At 45.2% G+C, this 22166-nt stretch overlaps 2 protein-coding genes across 2 annotated transcripts in view; one reads left to right on the top strand and one right to left on the bottom strand.

Annotated features, from left to right (window-relative positions):
* The window catches only part of LOC130386085 (protein SOGA1-like), a 44201-nt gene extending 33029 nt beyond the window's left edge, over positions 1-11172 (top strand). Inside the window, exons 17-23 of the mRNA XM_056594866.1 lie at positions 1842-1912; positions 2291-2441; positions 2634-3167; positions 3394-3673; positions 4350-4571; positions 5137-5477; positions 5908-11172. Coding sequence (XP_056450841.1) covers positions 1842-1912; positions 2291-2441; positions 2634-3167; positions 3394-3673; positions 4350-4571; positions 5137-5477; positions 5908-6060 — 1752 coding nt within the window. The 3' untranslated portion in view covers positions 6061-11172. The remainder of the gene's footprint in view (positions 1-1841; positions 1913-2290; positions 2442-2633; positions 3168-3393; positions 3674-4349; positions 4572-5136; positions 5478-5907) is intronic.
* An 8971-nt stretch (positions 11173-20143) lies between these two features.
* Positions 20144-21444, bottom strand: LOC130386229 (B-type lectin plumieribetin-like). Its single transcript, XM_056595028.1, has 3 exons — positions 21347-21444; positions 21031-21118; positions 20144-20745 (listed from the first exon to the last, which is right to left on the bottom strand). The coding sequence occupies exons 1-3, from the start codon at positions 21418-21420 to the stop codon at positions 20479-20481; spliced, it is 429 nt and encodes a 142-aa protein (XP_056451003.1). The 5' UTR covers positions 21421-21444; the 3' UTR covers positions 20144-20478.
* Between the last annotated feature and the right edge of the window lie 722 nt (positions 21445-22166).

The following is a 22166-nucleotide window of genomic DNA, read 5'->3' on the forward strand; positions in this document are numbered from 1 at the left end:
TACACCCATACCCATACCTCGTACATGTTGAGCGTTAACAAGATAGACCAAGGTACACCCTTACCCATACCTCGCACATGTTGAGCGCTAAGCAGATAGATCAAGGTACACTCTATACCGATTGCTCATACATGTTGACCGCCAGATGCCAAAGTAATCACACTGATGCTCAAACATATTGTCCCCACACTCAAGCTAGCTAGAGTAAAAAGGTAAACAATACTGATGCTCATACATGTTGACCAGCCACTGAGCTGCTGACCAAACACTATTCCCAATCTAGTACATGTTGACCTAACCACTAAGCACTAACAAGGTTAGTTTTAGCCCCAAATTCTGTAAAGCATAAAGATAATTCAATTTTTTTTAGGAGCTTTTTGTCACGCCGTCCATTGAATCTGGTGCTACGACACCCTTAATGTAAACCTAAACATTTATTGATATCGTAGCAGTTGAAGTGAGGTGAAGTTATAATGTCAGCTGGAGGCTCATCCTCAGACGTTGAGACCGGCTGAGCGCTCTCGTCTTCGTGTGGTCCGGCATGACTGCGCGTGGTCATTGAGCGGGCTATTTTTATCCTCCGTGACTCTCCGCCCTGCGGTGTTTGTGCTGACCGCATCACCACCAGCCAGACCCAGGACACAGGGCAGAGCCTTGGCCCTGACCCGTGTCTCGGTGCTGTTCCAAGAGAGGGAGTGACGGCTGCCCGCCCTGGTTTGAGTCCCAGCTGCTGGGGTTTGAACCACAGCTAAAGCGCTCCCAGATGTCTCTTAAGGGATAAGGGGGGCTTAGATCAGAGACGCACTGACTGCTCTCTTACGTCGTTATTAAACACACGCACACATACACACACACACACACACGAACGCACAGACAAACCCACACACACGTTTTCGTATTTGTGGTTCTATTCCATGTCGCTGCCTGTGATCTTGATCCTGGTTACCAAGTCTGGAGGACACACTGTTTGTGTGTGTGTGTGTGTGTACAGTCTGGGTATGGTGGGTGTGTGTATGTGTGTGTGTGTGTGTGTGTGTGTGTGTGTGTACGGTGTATGTGTGTGTGTGTATATGTGTGCGATGGGGGGAGGGGGGGGAAGTGGAGGATTGACATGTCTGCGTTTGCAGAACCTCTGTCAGCACACATAAGCCACCTGGAGTGTGTGTGTGTGTGTGTGTGCATGCATGCGTGCACATGTGTCGGTTTGTGTGAGTGTGCCTTTGTCTTTATAGCTCAGCTCTCCCTTCACCTCAGTTGAACTTGTGTCAGCACATTTGGGTTTTTGGTCACACTATTAGTCTTTTTGTCAAAACTGTTCTGTTTTATTTTCTTCTTTCCATGTCGCTGTGAAATCAGGGTGTTGTACTGTAATTACCTCAGCTTCTGCTACTGTCTGCGTCTGTCTGCCCACATGAAGCCTTTTGAGGCTTCCTCTATACTGGGCACTGTTATTGGGATGGATTATGTGTGTGTTTGTGTTTATGTCTGTGTTTGCCTCCATGTGTATATAGACACAGATGAGCCACATTTAGCCAACAGTGCATGCAACGGTGCCTTAAAGCTGCAATCAGCCCATTTCGAAGCACGCCCCACTTTGTTTGGAGTCCATTGTGTTTCAATTGAGTCTCATGGTTCTCATGCATTCAAACGACAAGCGGCCATCGCTGTGGATCCGAATGCGATGAGACTCAAATCAAAACAACATCGAATCAAAACACAACAAGTGGGGCGAGCAAAAAAAGAACTGACTGCAGCTTAAGGTTAAATGCAGACGAAGTGCATCTCAGTGGGAAAAAAACGTTCATGTTCCGTCCTTGTGTCTGCGTGTCCTGCGGTTCCAGTCGAAGGCCGAGGGCAGCTGTGATGAGGCCGTCCTGACGGACAGCGCTCCCGACGGGCCCAGCCCACTGAGGTGAGCCTCACTCCGGTGCCCAACCTGCTTATGAGGACGGAGGATTAACATTCAGTCATTTATAGCAGACTGCGCTTTTAGCCGAAGCCACTTGCAAGTAAGGCTGAGAATAATTCAAGCACACAATCAAAATTAGAGAGTCGCTGCGGAACAAATTAGTGCTGCACAACCTGGTTATATAAATGGAGGGCAGCCATAGGAATCGTAAGTCCAAGGTTATTGTTTTGCGTATTAGTGGTATTGAAAAGTTCATTCGACGCCATGTATCCCGGTGCTTATTTAAATCCCACAATAGTTACTATGTTATTACAGTTCTGATGATCACAGTGACACAGCCCAGCAATAACTTTGCTCAATGCTAATTTTCTCTTTTGATAGAGCCAAATCCATGTCAGAACTACAGAACCCAGAAATCAATGGACTCGCCACTCAAGAAGAGCGGAGCCTGTCCAAGGCCCCGCCCTCTTTCCTGTTCCGCCCGGAGTTTGGTGACATCACCGGGAAGAACTGGAGCTACCTGACCAATGAGGTGCTTTGATTACACTGATACGTCTGTGGGAGGGTATTGATAGGATTTCTGTCATCGTATTTATCCATTATTATGAATCCTCTGCTGTTTGGTAATAGGACCACGTATTAAATAGTAGCATACGAGTAAAATAGTAAACCTGTAGAACAGAGCCGATCTGAACGCCACCGTTATCCCGCCCCTCCTGCTCAGACGCCGGAGGTGGCGGACGGCTGTAAGACCTGGGACGGCCCCGCCGGCCCGGAGGCCCAGCTGGACCCGGAGTCCGCCCGCAAGAGCTTCACGGCTCCGGACCGCACCGGGATCCGGATCTACTACAGCCCCCCCGCCGCCCGGCGCATGGAGCACCTCGCACGGCACCAGGCGGGCGGCACGGGGCCCCACAGCGGGCCCCTGGAGTCCGGCCCCGTCCTGGTCCAAAAGCAGCCATCCTCCTCCTCCTCCTCCTACGAGCAGTGGCTGAGCTCCCTGTCCACGCCCAGGGGGGCCCTGCTCGTCAGCCCCTCAGCGGTCAACGCCAACGGGGCCGCGGCCGACGGGGCCATGGACTCCCCTTCGTCCTCGTCCTCTGCCTCGTCCTCCTCGTCCTCCTCGTTCCGGGGCCTGGACATGGGGGACATCTCGGTGAACCTGAGCGACGACATGAAGGAGATGACCAACTGCGTCCGCCAGGCCATCCGCTCGTCTTCTCTGGAGAGGAAGTCCCCCAAGGAGGCAGGGAGTCAGGTGACTAACGCCGGTTTCTTCGCATCAATAACATTGGTTAAACACTTCTTCTATGGTAGAATCGTCTTAATCGGTGAGGCTAAGAATTGTGCTACGATCTTGAATCATTCCTTTAATTAGTTTTCCTAATTGATTATTTCGTTCGTCTAAATTCCCTGACTCTCCTCTCTTGTCCCTCTGTCCTCCCCTCTCTCCCGATCCGTCCGTCCGTCCGCCCCGACGCCAGATGGCCGCCGGCATGGCCACGCGCTCCACGCAGACGGCCACGCAGTGCGCCAGCGTGGGGCTCCAGACCGACGGCGTGGGGTCGGCCCCCAGGGTCCCCCAGGGGCTGCACTCCAAGGCCTGGTCCCCGCGCCACTCGCCCGCCACCGCCGTGTCCTCTCTGGCGTCCGCCCGCACCCGGCAGATCTCCACGTCCCTGGACAAGGTCCACAGCCGCGTGGACCGGCCCTGCTGCTCACCGAAATACGGCTCCCCAAAACTGCAGCGCCGCGTGTCCACCGGTGAGGGGCCCGAACGCGCCGTGCGAACAGCTTGTAGGAGCCCCCTGTGTCGTCACCCTCGTGTTGGCACACAGCGTCTAGGTAGAGGAGAGATTAGGGCCCAATCCCATTTCTACCCCCTACCCCTTCCCCTTACCCCTCCCCCTTGTTTTGAAGGGGTAATGGGAAGGGGTTTCTACCCCTTCCAAACAAGGTGTAGAAATGGGATTGGGCCTTGATTTGGTTAGGTGGATGTAAACCATGTCACGTATAAAGCATACACAAGAAAGCTAAAATGTGTGTACATATTTGGGTGGGAGAAAAATACAATTTTGCCTTAAAAAAATATTTGCGTGTATATTATGTTTTGTAGGCCTTTTACTTCAGTTCAAGGGCAATTTTATGAAATGTTGAGAAGACCCTTATTTTCTCTTTCTATGTTGCATGACAAAATATGCCCCGCTTTGCAATTACAGAAAATAATACAGAGCTCTTTATTCGATGGGGGCATCTAAAAGCCTCCGTCACCTCGATTACAATGGCAATCATTCTTTTGTTCAGGGTCAAAACCCCCCAAGCCCCTGTCCCTTTCTGACCCTGACACTTACACACTGCAAACATTTTTCAGCTTCGCTCAAAATAGAGATGGACTCAAAAGATCCAGCGTTTGACTGGCGTGTCTCTGCCGGCCTTTCAGGCTCCACCCCCAGACTGTCGGACGGGGGCCCCTCCCGGGACCGCAGCCTGTGGAGCCTGCAGCAGAGGCCCCTGGGGGGAGGTGGGGGGTCCGCCTGGGCCCGCTCCACCACCACCCGGGACAGCCCTGTGCTGAGCGGGCTGAACGACGGGCTGTCCAGCCTCTTCAGCGTGGTGGAGCACTCGGGCAGCATGGAGTCACTGGGGAGGGGGGACGCTGCAGGTAGGAGGGGGGCACGGGGGTTCATGGTTACTCTGGTTTTTACCTTTTTTAGGCCTTTTAACATAATGATCTAAAATTGTTTAAGGACAATCAAACCCGTAAAAACGTGTTTTAACTGGTAGAATTGAACCTGCTCCCAAATCTCCGCTTAAACGCACGATGTTTTCGAAAAGATAGAATCACACGTAAATATGGACTCACATCACCCTCTATGGGTTGAACGCGTGCTGTTGCATGAGAAACCTGTTGCGGACGGTTTTGGGTTACCAGGTTACATCGATCAAACATTCTGGCTACATAACCCCCCCAAAAAAATGTGTGTAACAGAAGTTTTAAAAAAAAAAGTTGTTTAATGTGCCAGGAGTAGCTCAAACGTGGGCTTTTATTCATTAAAAAGAGACACGTCATGTAAAAATCATCCAGTGGATGGTTGATTTATGTCAATCAAATGTTTAATTTAATACGAAAGGACGTTCCGTTCAAGGCTAGCTCTACACCACATCTACATTTGATGATTTCTGCGCATGCTTACTCACCGTAAACCGAGCTCTTTTATTCCCACCAGGGGGCGCTACGTCCGGCAGGCATCCCCTGGCTGCGGGCCGGCCTTCGGGGCCCCCGCCCTGCCCCGCCGAGGCCGCCCCCCGCTATGGGGGCCTGGTCCAGGAGTTCCTCCGGGACGTCTGCGGCGGCGTCGGCCGTGGCCAGGGAGGGGCCTTCGTGCCTGGGGAGAGAGCGGTCCGAGACACCCTGCGCGGAGTGGACGAGCCCAAGCCGGAGTGCGTGATGTCCGGGGCAGGGGGGGCGGCGGCGGCCAGCGACAACGTGACCCGCATCGTCAACAAGAGGTTCATGAGGCACGCCGAGACCCCCTGCGTGGCGCTGGGCGCGGCGGTCGGGACCGAGGTGAGGCGTTGGCCGCGATGAGCGGATGAACCGGGTGGTAACGATCATGCAGGGGCTGTTTGAGAGCGGGGACAGGGGATAAAAGAGCAGAAGAGAGGGATTCCCGTCACCTATCAGGAGAAGGGAGCCCTAGATAGTCAGAAATGAGTCGGGAGAGGGTATTAGACAAATATCTGATCGTCTATCACAGGGGCAGATATTCTCAGATATTCTAACAGAGCATTTTACTCACTGACAGCTGACGGATTGCTATGACAAATTGCACTCGAATTATAGCTCTTAAATCCTACCTACAGCATCTTTAAACACAGAGAAATCATGATATAGACTTAATTTCTCGAATGTTACTATTTTTTAATCCTTAATCTGGACAGCAATGTTTTCCATACAGAGGTATGTATTCAGTGGTGTACCCCTGTCTGTGTTTCAGGAAGCCCCCTGTGACTGCGTGGCCCAGTCTCTGTCTACTTGTTTGGCTCGACCCTCCAGGTCCGCCACGCGCCATTCGCTGGCTCAGTGTATGCACCGCCCACAAGAGTCACCCGTAGCCAATGAGGAGAGGCCAGACTCCTGCAATGAATGAACTTTGACTGCCACAGAATGACCCCCACCCTCACTTCACCAGCACCACATACACACTTCACACAAACACACACAAACTAAAACACACATACACACACAATCACACTTCTAACATCCTCCTCAAATGTAAATACACACAGACAAACTGCCACACAGATCCACTGCCCAACAAACTCTTAAACTGTAGTCGCATCCTCTAGCACACACATGCACACACACGCACACACACACACAACACACTCTAAGTATGTAAATGATGTTCATAATACAAGCAGTAACACACATACTGCTAGTGATCACCGATAATAATCAAGGAACATTCTAGATCGGGCTGGCCGACACCACACCTCCTCCCCTTCCCCCATCAGCCCCCCAAAACTACCAGCAGGATCTAACCCACTCCAACACAAGGAACTAAACGTGCGTACCCATATGATGATGTCCTACATGGAGTATGCACCAACTCTCTTTCGGAAATCCGGGAACATCAAAATGATGATGTCACGACCAGACCAGTCTACGAGAGGTTTCACTGCCTTTCCACTTTTCCTTTTTTTTTTTTTTTTTGTGGTGCGGTTAGATGGCGGTTGAGCGAATCCACCCGGCCGAAGCAACCAGAGAGCGGCGCTCTGAGGTCCCTTCCCAAGCATTCATGTTATAAACCCAGCCCCCTTTACATTGCAAACATCGCAGCTCACATTTTCTCCAGCAGACCTTTTCCATGGCACCCAGTGGATAGCCAATCTCATGAGAATACCAAGTATAAAACCGTTAGAAACCACTTGATGCATAAAGGGGGGGGGGGGGGGGTAGAGTATTTAGTTATTAGCACAATTGGTCGCTTGCACATTTCTATTAGGAATATGCATGTATCTACCACAGGGTTTAGAAGAGTTACCTAGCGTTTAGAAAATAGGTTAATGAATTGAACTATATCCTCATTCTCCCCTTAAGACGTGTGTTAATATGCAGAAACCAACCGTGCACAAAAGTACATCTGACTTGATCAGCATAGTCACTGCCCCTTGCATGGCAATGAGCCTCTGCATCTCACCTCTGCACTGGCTCGCTCTGGTCTGAGGAAATAGTCATCGTCGTCATCTTCATCTTCATCGGTTCGTTAGATGAAGATTGCATGAGGCCCAGCTCCACTTTGGAATGATTTATGTAAGGGATAATGTAAAACGAGCCAGTCATTATAGTTAAAATAAACCCCAGAAAGGTTTTGTTTTTTTTAAATCACCAGCTTGCCCTACATTATCCCACTTATTACAAAGCTACTTAGAAATCCACGGTTGTAAATAGCGTCCAATAGTGACGGTCTGTTATTAATAGCAGGGGTCCGCTATACAGAGATAACAGACCACTGAATGTCGTAATTTACCAATCAGAATCGAGTATACAAGGAAAATGCTTCAGAAGCTGTAATATAGTTTATCTAGACTGGCACAGATTTCGGCAGTGAAGGTACATGAGATGGAAAAGAGACTGTCCTGAGGCCAGTGTTTTACTCCAGGTTCCACCACCATGACCCTGTTCAAATGAGCTAAACTACAACATATTTATTGTACTACTTTTACCCAAAGGCAATTACTCTACTGCTTACAACTGCCAGACTTTGATGATTTTCATATGTTTTTTAGGTCTGATATATTTTACGGCATTTGGAAGTATTCCTCTGTGTTTTCTCTATTTGGACAGCCATGTCATCTCCGTGAGGGCCTGTATGAGCTGATGAGCTATGGCTCTCTGTAGTGAGCCAACATCATCAGTCACACACTCATCCTAGCAAATGCATTTATTCAAGAGAGGAACCTTTTGAGCATTGTTTTGATCCTGTGTCTAAATGTGTGCTAAAGCATACAATTCTGTGTCTAAAGCATGTCCCCATGAACAATTAAGCATCTGTAGACAGTGGGATATTAATTTAAAGCATTCAAACAGCCTACAACTCTAAATGAAGCATTATGATAGAGAGATTGATGTGCCGTGATGGATGAATCTTCATGTATGAGATTCCATCTGCATTCCTGGTTCCAACGTCTAAGGTGTTGATAATTAACCCAACATGTGTAAACTTCCGTTTAAAAGAGTTCACTGATTGTATCTGTGAGGCCTCCAGAGGGCGCTATTGCCTCTCAATGCCCAAGAGTAGTTTTTATTATAAATCAAAAAGCCGACAAGAGACAGCAGCCATAGATCACGAACGGGAAATGGTTTCTGTTTCCTCTTCCTCCTTGCCTGTGTCTCTCTTCTCCCATGAATCTGTCAATCATTCACAGTCTGACCTGTTGTCATGGAAACAGTGTGGATGGCTGCCAAAGTGCCTAGCAGACAGCTTGTCGGTAGCACACATCGAAACACACACACACACACACACACACACAAATACTGAAACGCACACATACCGAAATACACACACACACACACACACACACACACACACACACACACACACACACACACACACACACACACACACACACACACACCAATACACAGCCCTGGCATGTGTGTAATAGGAAGGGTTACTTCATGTAAAATAACACTTTTCAGGGGTCCGGTAGTTTTGTGTACTTTTAAGGAAGGGTTATGTTTATTATTTTGAAGATGGCCATTATTAAATGCTCGCGGGTCATAGTGCCAGGCAACAGCCCCCGCCCGCCCTGCCTCGGCTCATTACCAGTTGACTCAGCAAGCTCGATACATACGACACGCCGGGGAGAACCTGGTTTAAATAACCTACCAAGCCCAATGGACCCAGGGCATTGGTTGGTTACCACGACAGAGATGATCCTCCATGGTGACTGTGTGGGATGTATATGTTCACTCATGTATCCGATACACATAAAGATCAACTCTTATTGTAGGCCAGAGCTTTGCTTGACGACATGACTGCCTGCCCTATAGGTTCTGGAAGAAAGGAAACCCACGCAAAGATCTGGATTAGAGCATTACGGTTTCAGAGTTCCACTTCCTTCCATTGTCCTAGCGAAGTCTCCTCTACCTCTACCCCCTCCTGTGTACAGTGTGTCATGTATAGAGAAGTCCTGCATTCATAGGGTTCTTAAGCAGAGAAAACATGCTAGCCTTGTGTTTTCAACAGCTGTACGCCACAGTGTCCCCTTGTTATCTGTGAGATTATCACCAGGTGCAGTCTCTTTTAGCGCCATAAACTGAGTATCCGTCTAGGATACTTGGTAGTAACTACTGTTACTTTTTATGTACAGCATCCTTTATATTTCAACTTTTTAGTTTGTGAATTCACCCGATAATGTTAATTATACTTGGATTGTCTTTGAACAAATATTGAACGGCCAGTATGAATATACTTATTGACAAAATGGCTGTGTTTGCCTCTTTTTGTTAAGGGCCTTTTAAATCGTTGTTTGTATGACCTATTTGATTCAAGCAAACTCATTGTAGGCTACTCTATACCAAGGTTATTTTGGTGTCTGAATACAGTTAAATGTATCAGCAAGACTGTTAGCATTTACAACTCAAATGACAGTAAAACATGTAGTGCTGTAGGACGCTGGCCACTAGCTCTATGTATAGGACCTCCTACTTTATGTTCTCAGGAGTTCTTTAGGGTGTGTTTCCAGGCAATTAAAGACAGAATATTACAGAATATTATATCTAGAGAACCATCTCTGGTCAGACGTTGTTTTCTGATTGCCTCCCCCGAAAAGTGTCAGGTGGTCACCTGCTTTAATCATGTTTTGGTAAATGGCATCATTTTCTAAGGTTGTTTTAAGAGGGAGTAAAATATACATTTTGTACAGCAATTATCTTCAAACATTTGAGGGAAGTAACCTTTTTGAATGCATAATCAGGTATTTATTATGTGTTTACAACGCAACCTTTTTAAGAGGAAGAAAGCAGCGGTCGTGTGCCATGGTGACAGACAAAGGCCAGTGCAGGTTTTTGCTTCTAAATAATCGATGCCAGCAGCTCCCCCTGCTGGTGAAGTGCCTTTAGGCACATCGAGTGCTGACCCCGGCATTAACCCTCGCTCTGAACACAACTCTCCCAACAGCCTACTCCTATTCAGTTACGCGTGTCCGACGTAATCCATGGTCAATTCTTATGTTTTAGCAATATCTACATGAACCTTAGGTTTTCATACTCCGCTTGAGCTGTCGAGTGACGGATCGTTCTACATTATAGAGTTCCGGCAGAATCACGACTTGAGAATGCGACGGATGGAAAACAAAAGAGTTAAAACCATAGCGTCTCTTTGTATTATAAATAAATGAAGAAGAAAAAAGAGTGGAAACCGTTTTATTTCCTTCGTTGCTCTGAGTACAGCTGAATGTCGGCAGTCAGGACCAATACGCTCCCTGTTGAAGTATGACGCTGTCTCTCTTTACGCCACGCACTTGAAACTTTCTTCTTTACGTAGTTGCATTTTGAAAGAAAACTAAAAGTGATGGAATTCAACACAGTAAACGTGAGAACCGAGATTAAGTGGAATTGTAGCCTACTGCAGAAGATGCAGGGGGTTTCTGAAAGGGCTGTTGATTTGTGTTTAGGAATGGGTATTGTATTTATGTTGTTTATTTTCAACCACAAGCTTGTAAAATGAGAAATATCGTCGCCTCCTGTTTGTCATAGAATTCACAAATAAATGTTTGCTGAAAAACAAAATGTATTATTTTTTGAATGATTTGAAACCTTCTCGAGGCAGGAGAAGAGGAAGAGGCCATGGATGAAGACCGCAGGAGGAGGTTAGGAGAAGCTTCTGCTGCAGAGCCCAGTGAGGCGAGTAAGGATCGGATGTCCGGCTGAAGTTGAGACATACTATAGAAAAAACAAAAATATCACAAATAGCAAAAGTTGGGTCTTGGATTTAAAAAAAAAAAAAAATTGTCCAAAAGTTTCTTATCTGATTTATCTGGTGTCATTAGTCCTAACTCTGTGGTTATGATTAACTCAGGAACTCATGCTGAAGAGTTGACTGTTTAATATTTCGGTTCAAAGTCATACACAGACATTGCGTCTAAGCGTCTTAGAGTAGGCCTACCATATTAAGCGCTATATAAATTAAATTTATTATTATTATTGCATACTGAGCTACATCATGTGACTCCCACTCATCGGTCATTTACCTTAGAACTCCCATCCACGAGGTTGTAGCGCCCTCTAGTGGCTAACATAGAAATAGCCATATCAACTCACAACACAACTGGTTATTAGCAAGAGGAATAGGAGAATACTGAATTGGTGCATAATATATCAATGTTTATTGTCTCACTTTTCTTTATTGGTGTTCTTTTATTACGACACAAAAAGTAGTAACTGAATTTTCAACATGTTTTTTTTTTTTCCCCAGATGTTTTTTACCCATACATGCAAATAGAGGAATGTAAATGTAACCCAAATGTCCCACTGCCTCTCTATGACCCTTGGACTCTGCGTTGTGTTTGTTGGTGTGATGGGTGGAGAAGGACCACGGGACACAGTTGTTCGGGATTGTGGAAGACGCTTGGCAATTTATTCCCCAACAGTGGAAATTCCTTCAATAGTCGCCTTGGAACCATTAGGGTCAAACATGGCACAAGAATTAGAAAATACTCTTTGACCCAACAAAATATGACGCTTTACAATGAGATTCAAGCTTTTACTGGTGGTTGCATTGTTTATTCTTTCCACTGGTTAGCAGACACAAAGGTGTTGGAAAAAATTGTAAATCATTTTCATGTATTGACATAATGTGGGACAGTAGCATTAAACAATACACCCTGTCTTCATCCAGCACCCTTCACTCTCTATTGCCGCTTTTCCAGTGCAGGGTGCGGTACAGTTCGGTTCGCAAAGGTGCGTTACGGATTGCGTTTCCACCGCCAAAAGTGGGCGTTACCCGGACTGAGCCGTACTCGTTTTTCCCTCGTCTTCAGTACTCCGCATGGTTTTGCCATTGGATTTTGGATTATTATAAATTGAAACAATTTATTAAATAAATATTTTTGAGATGTCATTACTCATTAGTGAGATGAGTTTGCTTCCTATTTATGTCGAGTATACACCCCTACTGTCCACAAGCATCCCCCCATATGGATTTGGAGAATTGTTGCCACGTCTCAGTGGTGGAGGTATCATATATATGAAGGAGAGCATTCAATTATACTATAATGATCAATTAGGAGGCCGAAGCCCTAAAGGAAGTGATGCAATAGGTGACTGAGGGTCAACATTTGAGAACCCCTTTTATCAAAGGGGGTCTGTATGTTTTTAAATGGACATATACTTGATTTTTTTAATTTACCCCATAAGGGGGCAGTATACAGGGGAGTGCAATATACTCTAATGAGACATATTTTAACATGATCAGAACACATATGAAATTTTCTTGCCAACATATTGGCTTGGGCATATAATGTACGACACTGTCTTAAAATGTCGTCATCGTCAGACATTTTATCTGTTATAAAGTGCCAGAGGTACTTAACTTTATAACAAACAAAGCTTTTCCCCAGAAAGATAAAATAGCAACACTGAAAGGACCATAGACACTGCTACCCCATCTGACTTGCATACTCTGGTTAGCATACCAGTATGCAAGTATTCTTATAATGCTAGCAGGTACACCCCTTTGATTTAATTTTGTGAACAGCTTCTGGTGATTGACTCTATCAAAGGCCTTAGAGGCATCAATAACTCCAATTAAAACAGAGGAATGTTGCCCTCTATACATTTCTACTATTTCTTTCAAACTATAAATACACAACTCAGTGCCATGCTTTGGTTTGAAACCAAACTGATTGTCTCTGGTATTAATATACTTACCCAATCAATCTAAAAGAATACTCTCCAGAACTTTGGAAATCACACTTGCCAGTGCGATTGGCCTATAATTGTCCATGCTCCCAATCTTGCCTGCTTTGTTCTTAATGACAGGCACAAGAGTTACGGCCAACATAGAGTCGGGCAACAGCCCATGCGTCATAAAGCCGGTGAAACATATGGCAAGTAGAGCGGCCACTTTCGGGCTAGCAAACCCGAGGTGCTCTGCAGTGATCTGATCTGAGCCACTTGCTTTATTCACAGATAATTTTGTGATAGCTTCAAAAACCTCATGTGTTGTGATTCCTACTGCATCCCTATTGGAAATATTGCCAACTGTATAAGGGTCACTTTTTACACAATTAAATAAAGCCGAGTAATTCTGCTTCCACAAATCAGCGATTTTATCAGCTCCAGAGACTCCCTCTACTGTGCTAGGCAACAATGTATTGCTCCTGTTAAGAGTTCTCACTTCCTTCCAAAATTCAACAACATTCTTACTTAACAGCTTTTCAGCCATAGAGTCTGCTCTCATAACTTGTTCATTTTTTGATAGATAACAAACTGCATATTTAAATTTTGAAAGAGTTAACTTTTTATAGTCCAGGACAGGCCCCTGTCTAGGTCGGCCTTCCTGAACCCAAGCTTTATATGCCTCTTTAGCTTCTGCATGATGAGCAGCAACATGCTTTTTCCAACCTGGCTTGGTGTCAGACTTTCCCCTTTTAGAATACTTATGACCTGCTGGCCTCATACACAGCGCCAACAATATCATTGTACATAGCACAGAGATCTTTAGTGAGAAATTACATTAGTTTACGTCAGAACACATAATTGCATCTCGGTAAATATACAGCACTAAGGATATCAGTTTTCCCATAGTATGTTAAAATATCCTCATTTGTGAGCTTGGCCCAATCCAGTTTGGCCTTACAGGCATGTTTACCCTCCTGAGACATCTCAGGGAGACTCATAATCTAGTGACACAAAAGGAATATGATCAGACATGGACGCCTCATACACAATCTTAATAGATCTTATAATTTCATGGGCATCAGCAGTGCTAATGCAATGGTCAAGCCATGATGTTGTGTGCCAAGCCTCGCTTATATAAGAATAGCCATCAGCAGGTAAAAACATTTGGCTGGACACAATTAAATTGTTATCACAGAACTGTAGCATATGCTTAGCAAACAAGGAACGTTTGTCTGTAAGGTCAGCATTCATATCACCCACTACAAGGACGCTTGTGGAATTATCAGAAATAAAATAATTTATAAAAGCAAGCCTATTCAGATATTCATCTTCATTTTGTTGCGACTCATACATTTAGAATACTGAACTCCTTGTTATTTATTTGTATGCGCACTGCAATACACCAGTCAACTTCAAGCCTGATGACATTAATGACAGAGTCCAGCTTTTTGTGCCAGAGGATAGCCACGCCCCCTGCTATCCTCCCTCTCACTATTCCCAAGGATAGGTCCGTTGTGGACTCGCCAGCCCCGTGGAAATTGTCATTAAAACAGTTCAACTTTCCCAAATCCTGCTTTGGTAGAAAAGTTTCTTGCAAATGCGGCATTACGGGAAAAACAAGCTAACCGACAACGCCACCCTAGGGATTGCACCCAGGGATATACTAATCAATTAAATCCAAACAATTATCTAGCACACACGTTCGTTGACTGACGGCACCAGAGACGAAGTTCCAAAAATAAGTTGTTTTTATTAACTAAAACATGTGTTCCACATGTAACAAACAGGATAAATGAAATCAATTGGTATGTAGGGGATAGACAGGATGGTTAGGGCTGAGGCTTACCAGCAGGGGGCAAGATACCAGGAGACGGAGGGGGAGACACATAAACACCAACCAGTCACTCGTGCTCGCAGATACACACAGCAACACAGGATCAAAATGATAAAAGAGAAATTCCAAGAGGACACACGTGAAACCACACTCGGGAAGGGGGCACCACCACCTAAAGGATCTAGTTGCCTCCCTGCGGTGGGCACTCAGCGCCTGGAAACGAAGGAACAAAAGAGAGATGAGGGCAGATACAAACGACCAAACAAAACAATAAACACAACTACACAAAATGTAATTCACAAAAGGAAATCAGTAAGAAAACAAAATATAACACAAACACATAAACCAGGCCAAAAAGGATCTTAAACATGCGTGATAGCCCACTGGTTATCCGCAGCTATAAAAAGGCCTCCTGCCAGTGGCTTAACAGAAGCAGGGCTCAAAACAAACCATAAACAGAATCCCCCAAATTAAACCAAACACTTCCCCAGGACAATCACGCACGCACTCGCCAACACTCTACACACACACCGACACACTAGTTGCGACACGGACAGGTGGAAACACACAAGGACAAGTCAACAGACAGATCACGTTCAAAAGGAGTGGTCGTTAGCGTCTTCGCCGCTATCCTCCAGGCTAGCCCAGGACAGTTGGGCAGCTTTGGTGAAACAACGGGTGGCAAAAACAGCAGTCGGCACGGACACAATCGGCAGTACCAGGAAGTTGGCAACTTCCTACTTAAGCCAGCGGCTCACAGCGCACCGCTGAATGTTACCATTCGGTTGGAATCCACACCGAGACTGTTACGCGATCAACAACCTGCACGCATCACCAACCAAGGCAGGGCACCAGCAGGCACGAGCAAGCAAGCACAAGCGCTGCAAAGCGACCAGTGTGAAAAAGTAAATCACCATGCCAAACAAATCAGCTAGAGCGTCCATAGGGAAAGCACGCGTACATACCGGTAGCAAGTTGCCTGGAGGGGCGTAGCAGGAAATAACGAGACAAATTGTGGCACCTCCCGACACAAAAAGCTACCTCAGAATAAATAAGGTGGAGAAGCAAGCCATTGGCTATGACGGCCCTGATCATTACAAAGGGCTCTGCCCCTGCGTCTCACCACACATAAAATGTCACAATGTTGCAAATTGTCCACTACTATACGTCGGATCCTATCACCTTCGCCGTTACCCAGGCGCAGCCCGCGACAGTTATATGATCCAACTTGCATAACGTTTGCCTACAGTTTAGCTGAGCATTGCATCCGTAGACCCATTCGGTACAAGTGCACTAGAAACCGACCTAGCTGCGCCAGCACCTATCACTCCCACTTTACGAGGTTCATAATATCTCCTCACAAGCGAGCCTTCAGGCCAGAGTTCTGGGTTGTACATCTCCGCACTCAACACACACTTTAAACGAGCTATATCTATTGCCTGCAGTGACAATACGCTGACAATTAACGTAGCGGCCAAGTTGAAGGGCAACTAACAAATCCTGACCAAGACCGAAAGATGGCTCTGGAAGCCACTACAGCCCACGCAGCAGATTACTGCGTGGACCGTGGTGGCTTCCAGATCAACCCTTCGGTGGACCATTCATACACATGTATTCCGAGGATGTTTTGAAGACACTGGAGTCCCATGGCCCTAGATTCCTTTGAAGACTAAGTTGGTATGGGGGGGCCCAAAGGGGGCCCCCCCATAGATCTTGTCAGTCATCTAACACCTGTTAAGAAAAACACACACACATCACAAGATACAAATCAGCAAAGCTAGGTTAACAAACAGCGGCGACATGCATGTCAAGGTGCAAAGAGCAGGGATACTGATCGCTTGTTTCTGAGGAGACAGCCCAAAAACGTTAACATTTAATAAAGGAAAATAACTTTTACTCACTGCGGTGGTCTGTTTCGAAGTGCCATGTTGGTAGCAATATTTGTCTGGGCTGTTCAGTCAAATGCCCACAAAAACAAACACGCAACAACGCATACTTTCAGTTTGTATAAAGTGACAATGATCTGCAATCTAGATCGAAAACTTTCAACCCTCACTAAACTCAACCTCGATTGACACAGGCCGATGCGAAAAGTAAACCAAACCCATTGTGTTCACCTTTAATAAAGGGATGCGTGACAGGTGATCTCGATTAAGAGCTAATCAGAAAGAACACACTGCCATGAGTGAGACGTTCAAAACGAGGACGAGGATTTAACGGAATTGTTTCCATTCAAATTCAAATTTCTTTATTATTGGATATGGTATGATATCAATGATTTGGGCTTTGAGTAGGCCTATTTTCTTAAATATTTCTCTTACATTTTTTCACCCCTTCGCCTTTTGAATATGAAATCTATAATCTCAGCCTCTCTATAATTTGCCCAACACATATTTTATTGTTCAAATAAAATCCCATCCTTATTTTGCCATTCATATTGAATCTTTACTGTCTTTCATTGTACAAGACAATCATCTAATAATTATTCATAACGCTCTTCCATCTCCTTGGCTGCATTAAGACGAGGCTCGGGTCAGAGCAAAGATCGGGATCCACACATGATAAGGGATAGAGCCAGAACGGAGGAGACTGAGCAAGGTACGTTTTATTACTCTGTTTCCTGGGAATAATTGACGCAAGCAGAAACCAGAAAACAAGCCGTTTTTTCGTTTTTTCGTTTTGACAAGAAAACGAAAATCAAGATTTCAGTTCGTTTATTCGTTTCTACATTTTTTCAAAAAAAACGAAAATCAATATTTCAGTTCGTTTATTCGTTTTTTGGTTCTTACTGAGCGAAACGAATTTACCACTCAATATCTGGTTTCCGCCGGTGGGCGGGTCCTCTTATTGGCTAGTGCTTCATTGACCTGTGCTCTTCATAATAAAAGTTCTTCCGTTTGATAATGTCGACAAAAATATTACTTTATTATAGACACTAGCAGACACAGAGGACCACACCACCCACAGTCAAGACTGACACGGCTTCAAATAACAATAATAGTGTTCATAATCATTTGACAATGAGAACTTATGAAGTTATGATGACTTCAGTGCAGTTGATGTTTATCCACAGTTAATGCATGCAGAATAGACCTGAGGGCTTTACTACGACATCATTGTCCGGCTCTGAACTATGCGCTCTGTACGCGTTCACATCAAAGGAGCTGCGATCGCGGGCTGATGATTTCCTCACAGCCTGAGACCTATGAGGAATACAAGTGATTACAACACATTTCTGACAGCTGCACATTGCGCAGGGCTCTCCGTGAGACGCACGCAATTCAACCCATGCACACGCTCACACGCCACACAACTTGCGCCGCTATTTGACAGTGGAAGGGTAGGAATCAAATGCGTCCGGGTGAAATTTCAAAATCGTCCGGGATTTTAATAAAGCCTCAATACATGTTCACATTTAATTTGCGTTGCGTTCCTCTGGGTCTGTCACAAACTAGTTGGGCTACGCCCTCCCCTACTCAGTTCTGTTCGCTTTGCATTGGTGGAAGTGAGTAGGGGGAGTGGTGAAGTAAAGCCTTCAGATTGGACGGTTTGACTTTAGAGTTATCGTCATGTTTTGTATTATATTTTTTTACCATTATTGTTTTATAGGGACAAACATTAACACATTTCTCCTGCAGGTCAGCTGCGATCGCGGGCTGCTGATTTCCTCACAGCCTGAGTGCTATGAGGAATACATAAAGGAAGGAATATACTTAAAGGAAGTATACTATCCGCACTATCTAGGCCTACTACGTTATTTTTTCAGATGTGAGTGCTGTTCCAAATCGAGTACTCCGTGGTGCACTAACCGGAAATTACGATCACGACTGCCGCCGTGGCTCCTCCCCCGCAATAAACATCCCGCTTTCAACGGTGAACTCTTTACGCCTAGCAGCTATAAAAACTATAAAAACTACAAAATTACTCTATTAATGCAGGCTATGTGGAAAATGCGCCGAGTTTGGCTCAGCCTGGCTCCGCCTCTTCCGCTACGTAGCTAAGATGGCTGCCGTTGAGTACGGGGAGTGTCCATGGCCGTGTTCCAATACCCGTACTGTCCGTACTGCGTACTCAAAATGTGAGTACGCAGTACGTTCCAATTCAAATCCGGCGAAAATAAGTATACTTCAAGGACCCGGATGCCGTACTCAAAATGGGCTAATCGTGAAGTGTGGATCGAAGGACACTCTCCGTACTCAACGGCAGCCATCTTAGCTACGTATCCGGCATCCTTTCAGGCGTCAGTACCCCAACGGAGTACCAGGCCCCCAGGATAGGGGCCCTGGGCTATACCGCCCCCTCCCTACCGGACTGAGGCGAACCGAACCGTACCGCACCCTGCAGTGGAAACGCGGCATATCACTTTCACGAAAGAAGATCAATCTCACGATTAAACAGGCAGGATGTGACCTCCCACTAGAAACATTTCAGAAACAAAAGACGTCCTGTTTTCTTATGTTCCTTTAAGGGCCAAGGGTCCTTTGTGTGTGTGTGTGTGTGTGTGCGTGTGTGTGTGTGTGTGTGTGTGTGTGTGTGTGTGTGTGTGTGTGTGTGTGTGTGTACAATCTCATTTATTACCACACATTTTTGCATCACTCTGCAAGTTGAAGGTCAAGTCCAATCCAACCCCCCAAAATAAAGAATTGATGAGTGTGCGTAACAGTGTTGTTAAAGTTGGTGCGTGTTTTATGAATGCATGGCCATGAGAACATACAACACTACACGCTGAGTGATTTCCTCTTGGCAGAGCAGGGGACATCAGCAAGTCAGTACACGGTTAATCCAATTGCTTCTTCCCATGACTGGTAAACAATGAGGGTCTCTCACGAATATTTATGTGCTTGTCTAATCAAGTCGCGTAGAGGTATTTTTTTTTCTTTGTTTATTTTGGGTCGGCTTAGCTCAAGAGGTAGAGCAGTTTTCTTGTAACCGAAAGGTTGCTAGTTCAATCCCCAGCTCCTCCTAGCTGAATGTCGATGTGTCCCTGAGCAAGACACTTAACCCTAACGGCTCCTGACGAGCTGGCTGTCGCCTTGCATGGTTGACTCTGCCGTCGGTGTGTCAATGTGTGTATTAACCGATGTAAGTCGCTTTGGATGAAAGCGTCTGCCAAATGCCGTAATTGTAATATATTTTTGTGTGTGGCACCTCAAATGCCTTTAGGTCACCATATAAGGAAAGGTACTGGCTGTCTAGCTGAAACATATCTGATATACATCATATTTTTAATATAGGGATAAGCTTCGCAGCATTTTGTCATGAATGGGTGATTCATTTGACTAGAAGTGAGCTTTGCCTTTTCTCTTAAGCACCGGACCGAAACTCAGGTAATACTTAGGAGTTTGTAGCTAAGAAAGGATTACGATTCAGCTGTCATAAAATACTTGCTGCAACCTGTTTACTAGTAACATTAATCCGACCAAGATATGAATGATGATCAAACAATGAATTGATTGACTCAGTTGGTTGCATGAAATCCGTGACCCTGGTTTTATATAGGGTAACAATTTATTATGATATACCTATACTATTCTAATATTCATACATCTATTTCAGTTTGGTATTAACCATTAACCAGTAAATAGCTGTGTCAGAACTTTAATTTCTTTCTGTAGGTTTGGCTCAAATCATATTCATTCATCAAAATAACAGACACAAATCGTAATCATGAAAAGAAAAAACTGCTGACGATTAAGACGACGAACAAAACTAAATTTTTGAATTTTTATTGTCATCCAGAAACTGAATGAGATGAACTGAGCTGGGTGCTCAATGACAGAGATCAGTTCTCAAACATAGAGATCTTTCTTGAACAACATCTCTTTACTGTTTACAACCTTCAGATTTCTCAGAGCTCCAGATGGCCTGAGCATCCTTGTCAAGGACCAGGTGACCTTCGTTGGACAAGGTCAGACGCATCTTGCTGGAGGGCGTGTCATTATGACTCACAGACGACCACACGGCTTTCCTCTCCTTGGTGTACATAACCAGGTTGTTGTCCTCTTGCAGCAGAACTCTGATTCCCCCATCGTTAGCCGTGTTGGTATGCCAGCATGGAGACCAATTGTAGATGACAAAATTGCCGTCGTCCTGTGATTGGTCGGAATCAAATAATGAAGTTAATGTAAGGTATAGGATGAGGCAACTCTATCTTTCTTCTTTTTTCATAAAACAAGCAAGAGAGTATTTAGTACTTCTTGTCTATTAAAATGTTTTACTTGTTTGGAAGGTTTTGTGAAGTCGTCATTACATTTCCCCTATCTGCTTTGAAACGGTTAATTCAAATTAGGCATCAAACCTTATATGATATGCAAAACTGTAATGAAGTGACGGAAACAAAAATAACATTTACTCATAAAACTTTTTTTTGCTGACCTGAAAGATTGCTTTGAAGTTCCCATCTTTGCTCAAGAGGAAGTCCCCATTACGAAGCTCATGGTTGGTGGCTAAGAAATCCATGATTCTGAAGACACAATAATAAGGACTCAAACATCATCTATGGAGTTGAAGTTCTCATACAGAGGCAGGCACTCTCAAACATATTCTCACATCAGATTTCCCTCACTCATAACTGATGGATTGCTATGATCAACCAATAGCTCCTAAATCGTACCTACAGCATAAAGTGTATTCTAGTTAGTTATCTTAAACCTTTTACTAAGTGCAGAGTTTCCTCACACATGTGACTGACCTGTGAAGGCAGATGTAGATGTTGCGATGAGATGTTGAGGTGAATCTGTAGTGGAGTAGGCCGCTATTTATCATTCCAAGAGAAGGTGGGCGGGTAGAGGCGTGTATGCAGGGCCGGCCCTAGCACCAGTGGCGTAAATATCGACGGTGCAACCGGTGCAGCTGTCCGGGGCCCAGACGCCGTCAGGGGCCCATGGAGGAAAAAATATAAAATAATAATAATAATAATAATAATAATAATAATAATGTTTTTGTGAATGAAATAGCTCGGGGGCTGTTCAGTAAGGTAGGCTGAGTGGCTGGTATGGGAAGAGGAATGATCATTTGTCCAAATTCCAATCGCGTTGATAGCTGTCAGTCATGATGAGTCTCAATGACGTTGTTTCAACTTTCAGCAGGAAAGAAAAGAAAGTTGACCGTAGCGTAGTATCACCATGTTTAGCAAGCATAAACCAAAAAGCGGCGTGCAAAAGATGAAGGAAAAACAGAAGCAGGATGAGGGTAAAACTAAAATGGGCAAGTTGGATACGTTTTTCACTCAGACCCAGGCAACCACCCAGGCAAAAGCTAGCATCCCGCCGGAGATGCTAGGAGATTCTTAACTGTGTATTGTTATTGTTTTTGTTTTAACTGTGAAGCGCTTTGTGACCCTGGTCTGTGAAAGGCGCAGTACAAATAAAGCTTACTTACTTACTTACCTGTTGTAGGGATTATTCTGCCCACAGATCGAGGACTCTACATTACTCTGCCACCTGACGCCAAGACAAAAAGCTATATAATAGCAACTGGTTCATGTAGGCCTACCGGACCATTCCCCAGAG

The sequence above is a fragment of the Gadus chalcogrammus genome, chromosome 7 (assembly GCF_026213295.1).
Source record: "Gadus chalcogrammus isolate NIFS_2021 chromosome 7, NIFS_Gcha_1.0, whole genome shotgun sequence".
Taxonomy (NCBI): Eukaryota; Metazoa; Chordata; class Actinopteri; order Gadiformes; family Gadidae; genus Gadus; species Gadus chalcogrammus.

Bases quoted from the DNA above. Each gene is read 5' to 3' on its own strand.
- LOC130386229 (XM_056595028.1), bottom strand. From the start codon at position 21,420: ATGATAAATAGCGGCCTACTCCACTACAGATTCACCTCAACATCTCAT. The intron at 21,119-21,346 runs GTCAGTCACATG...TTGTGTCTTCAG, and splicing joins ATCTACATCTGCCTTCACAG to AATCATGGATTTCTTAGCCA. The intron at 20,746-21,030 runs GTCAGCAAAAAA...GACCAATCACAG, and splicing joins ACTTCAAAGCAATCTTTCAG to GACGACGGCAATTTTGTCAT.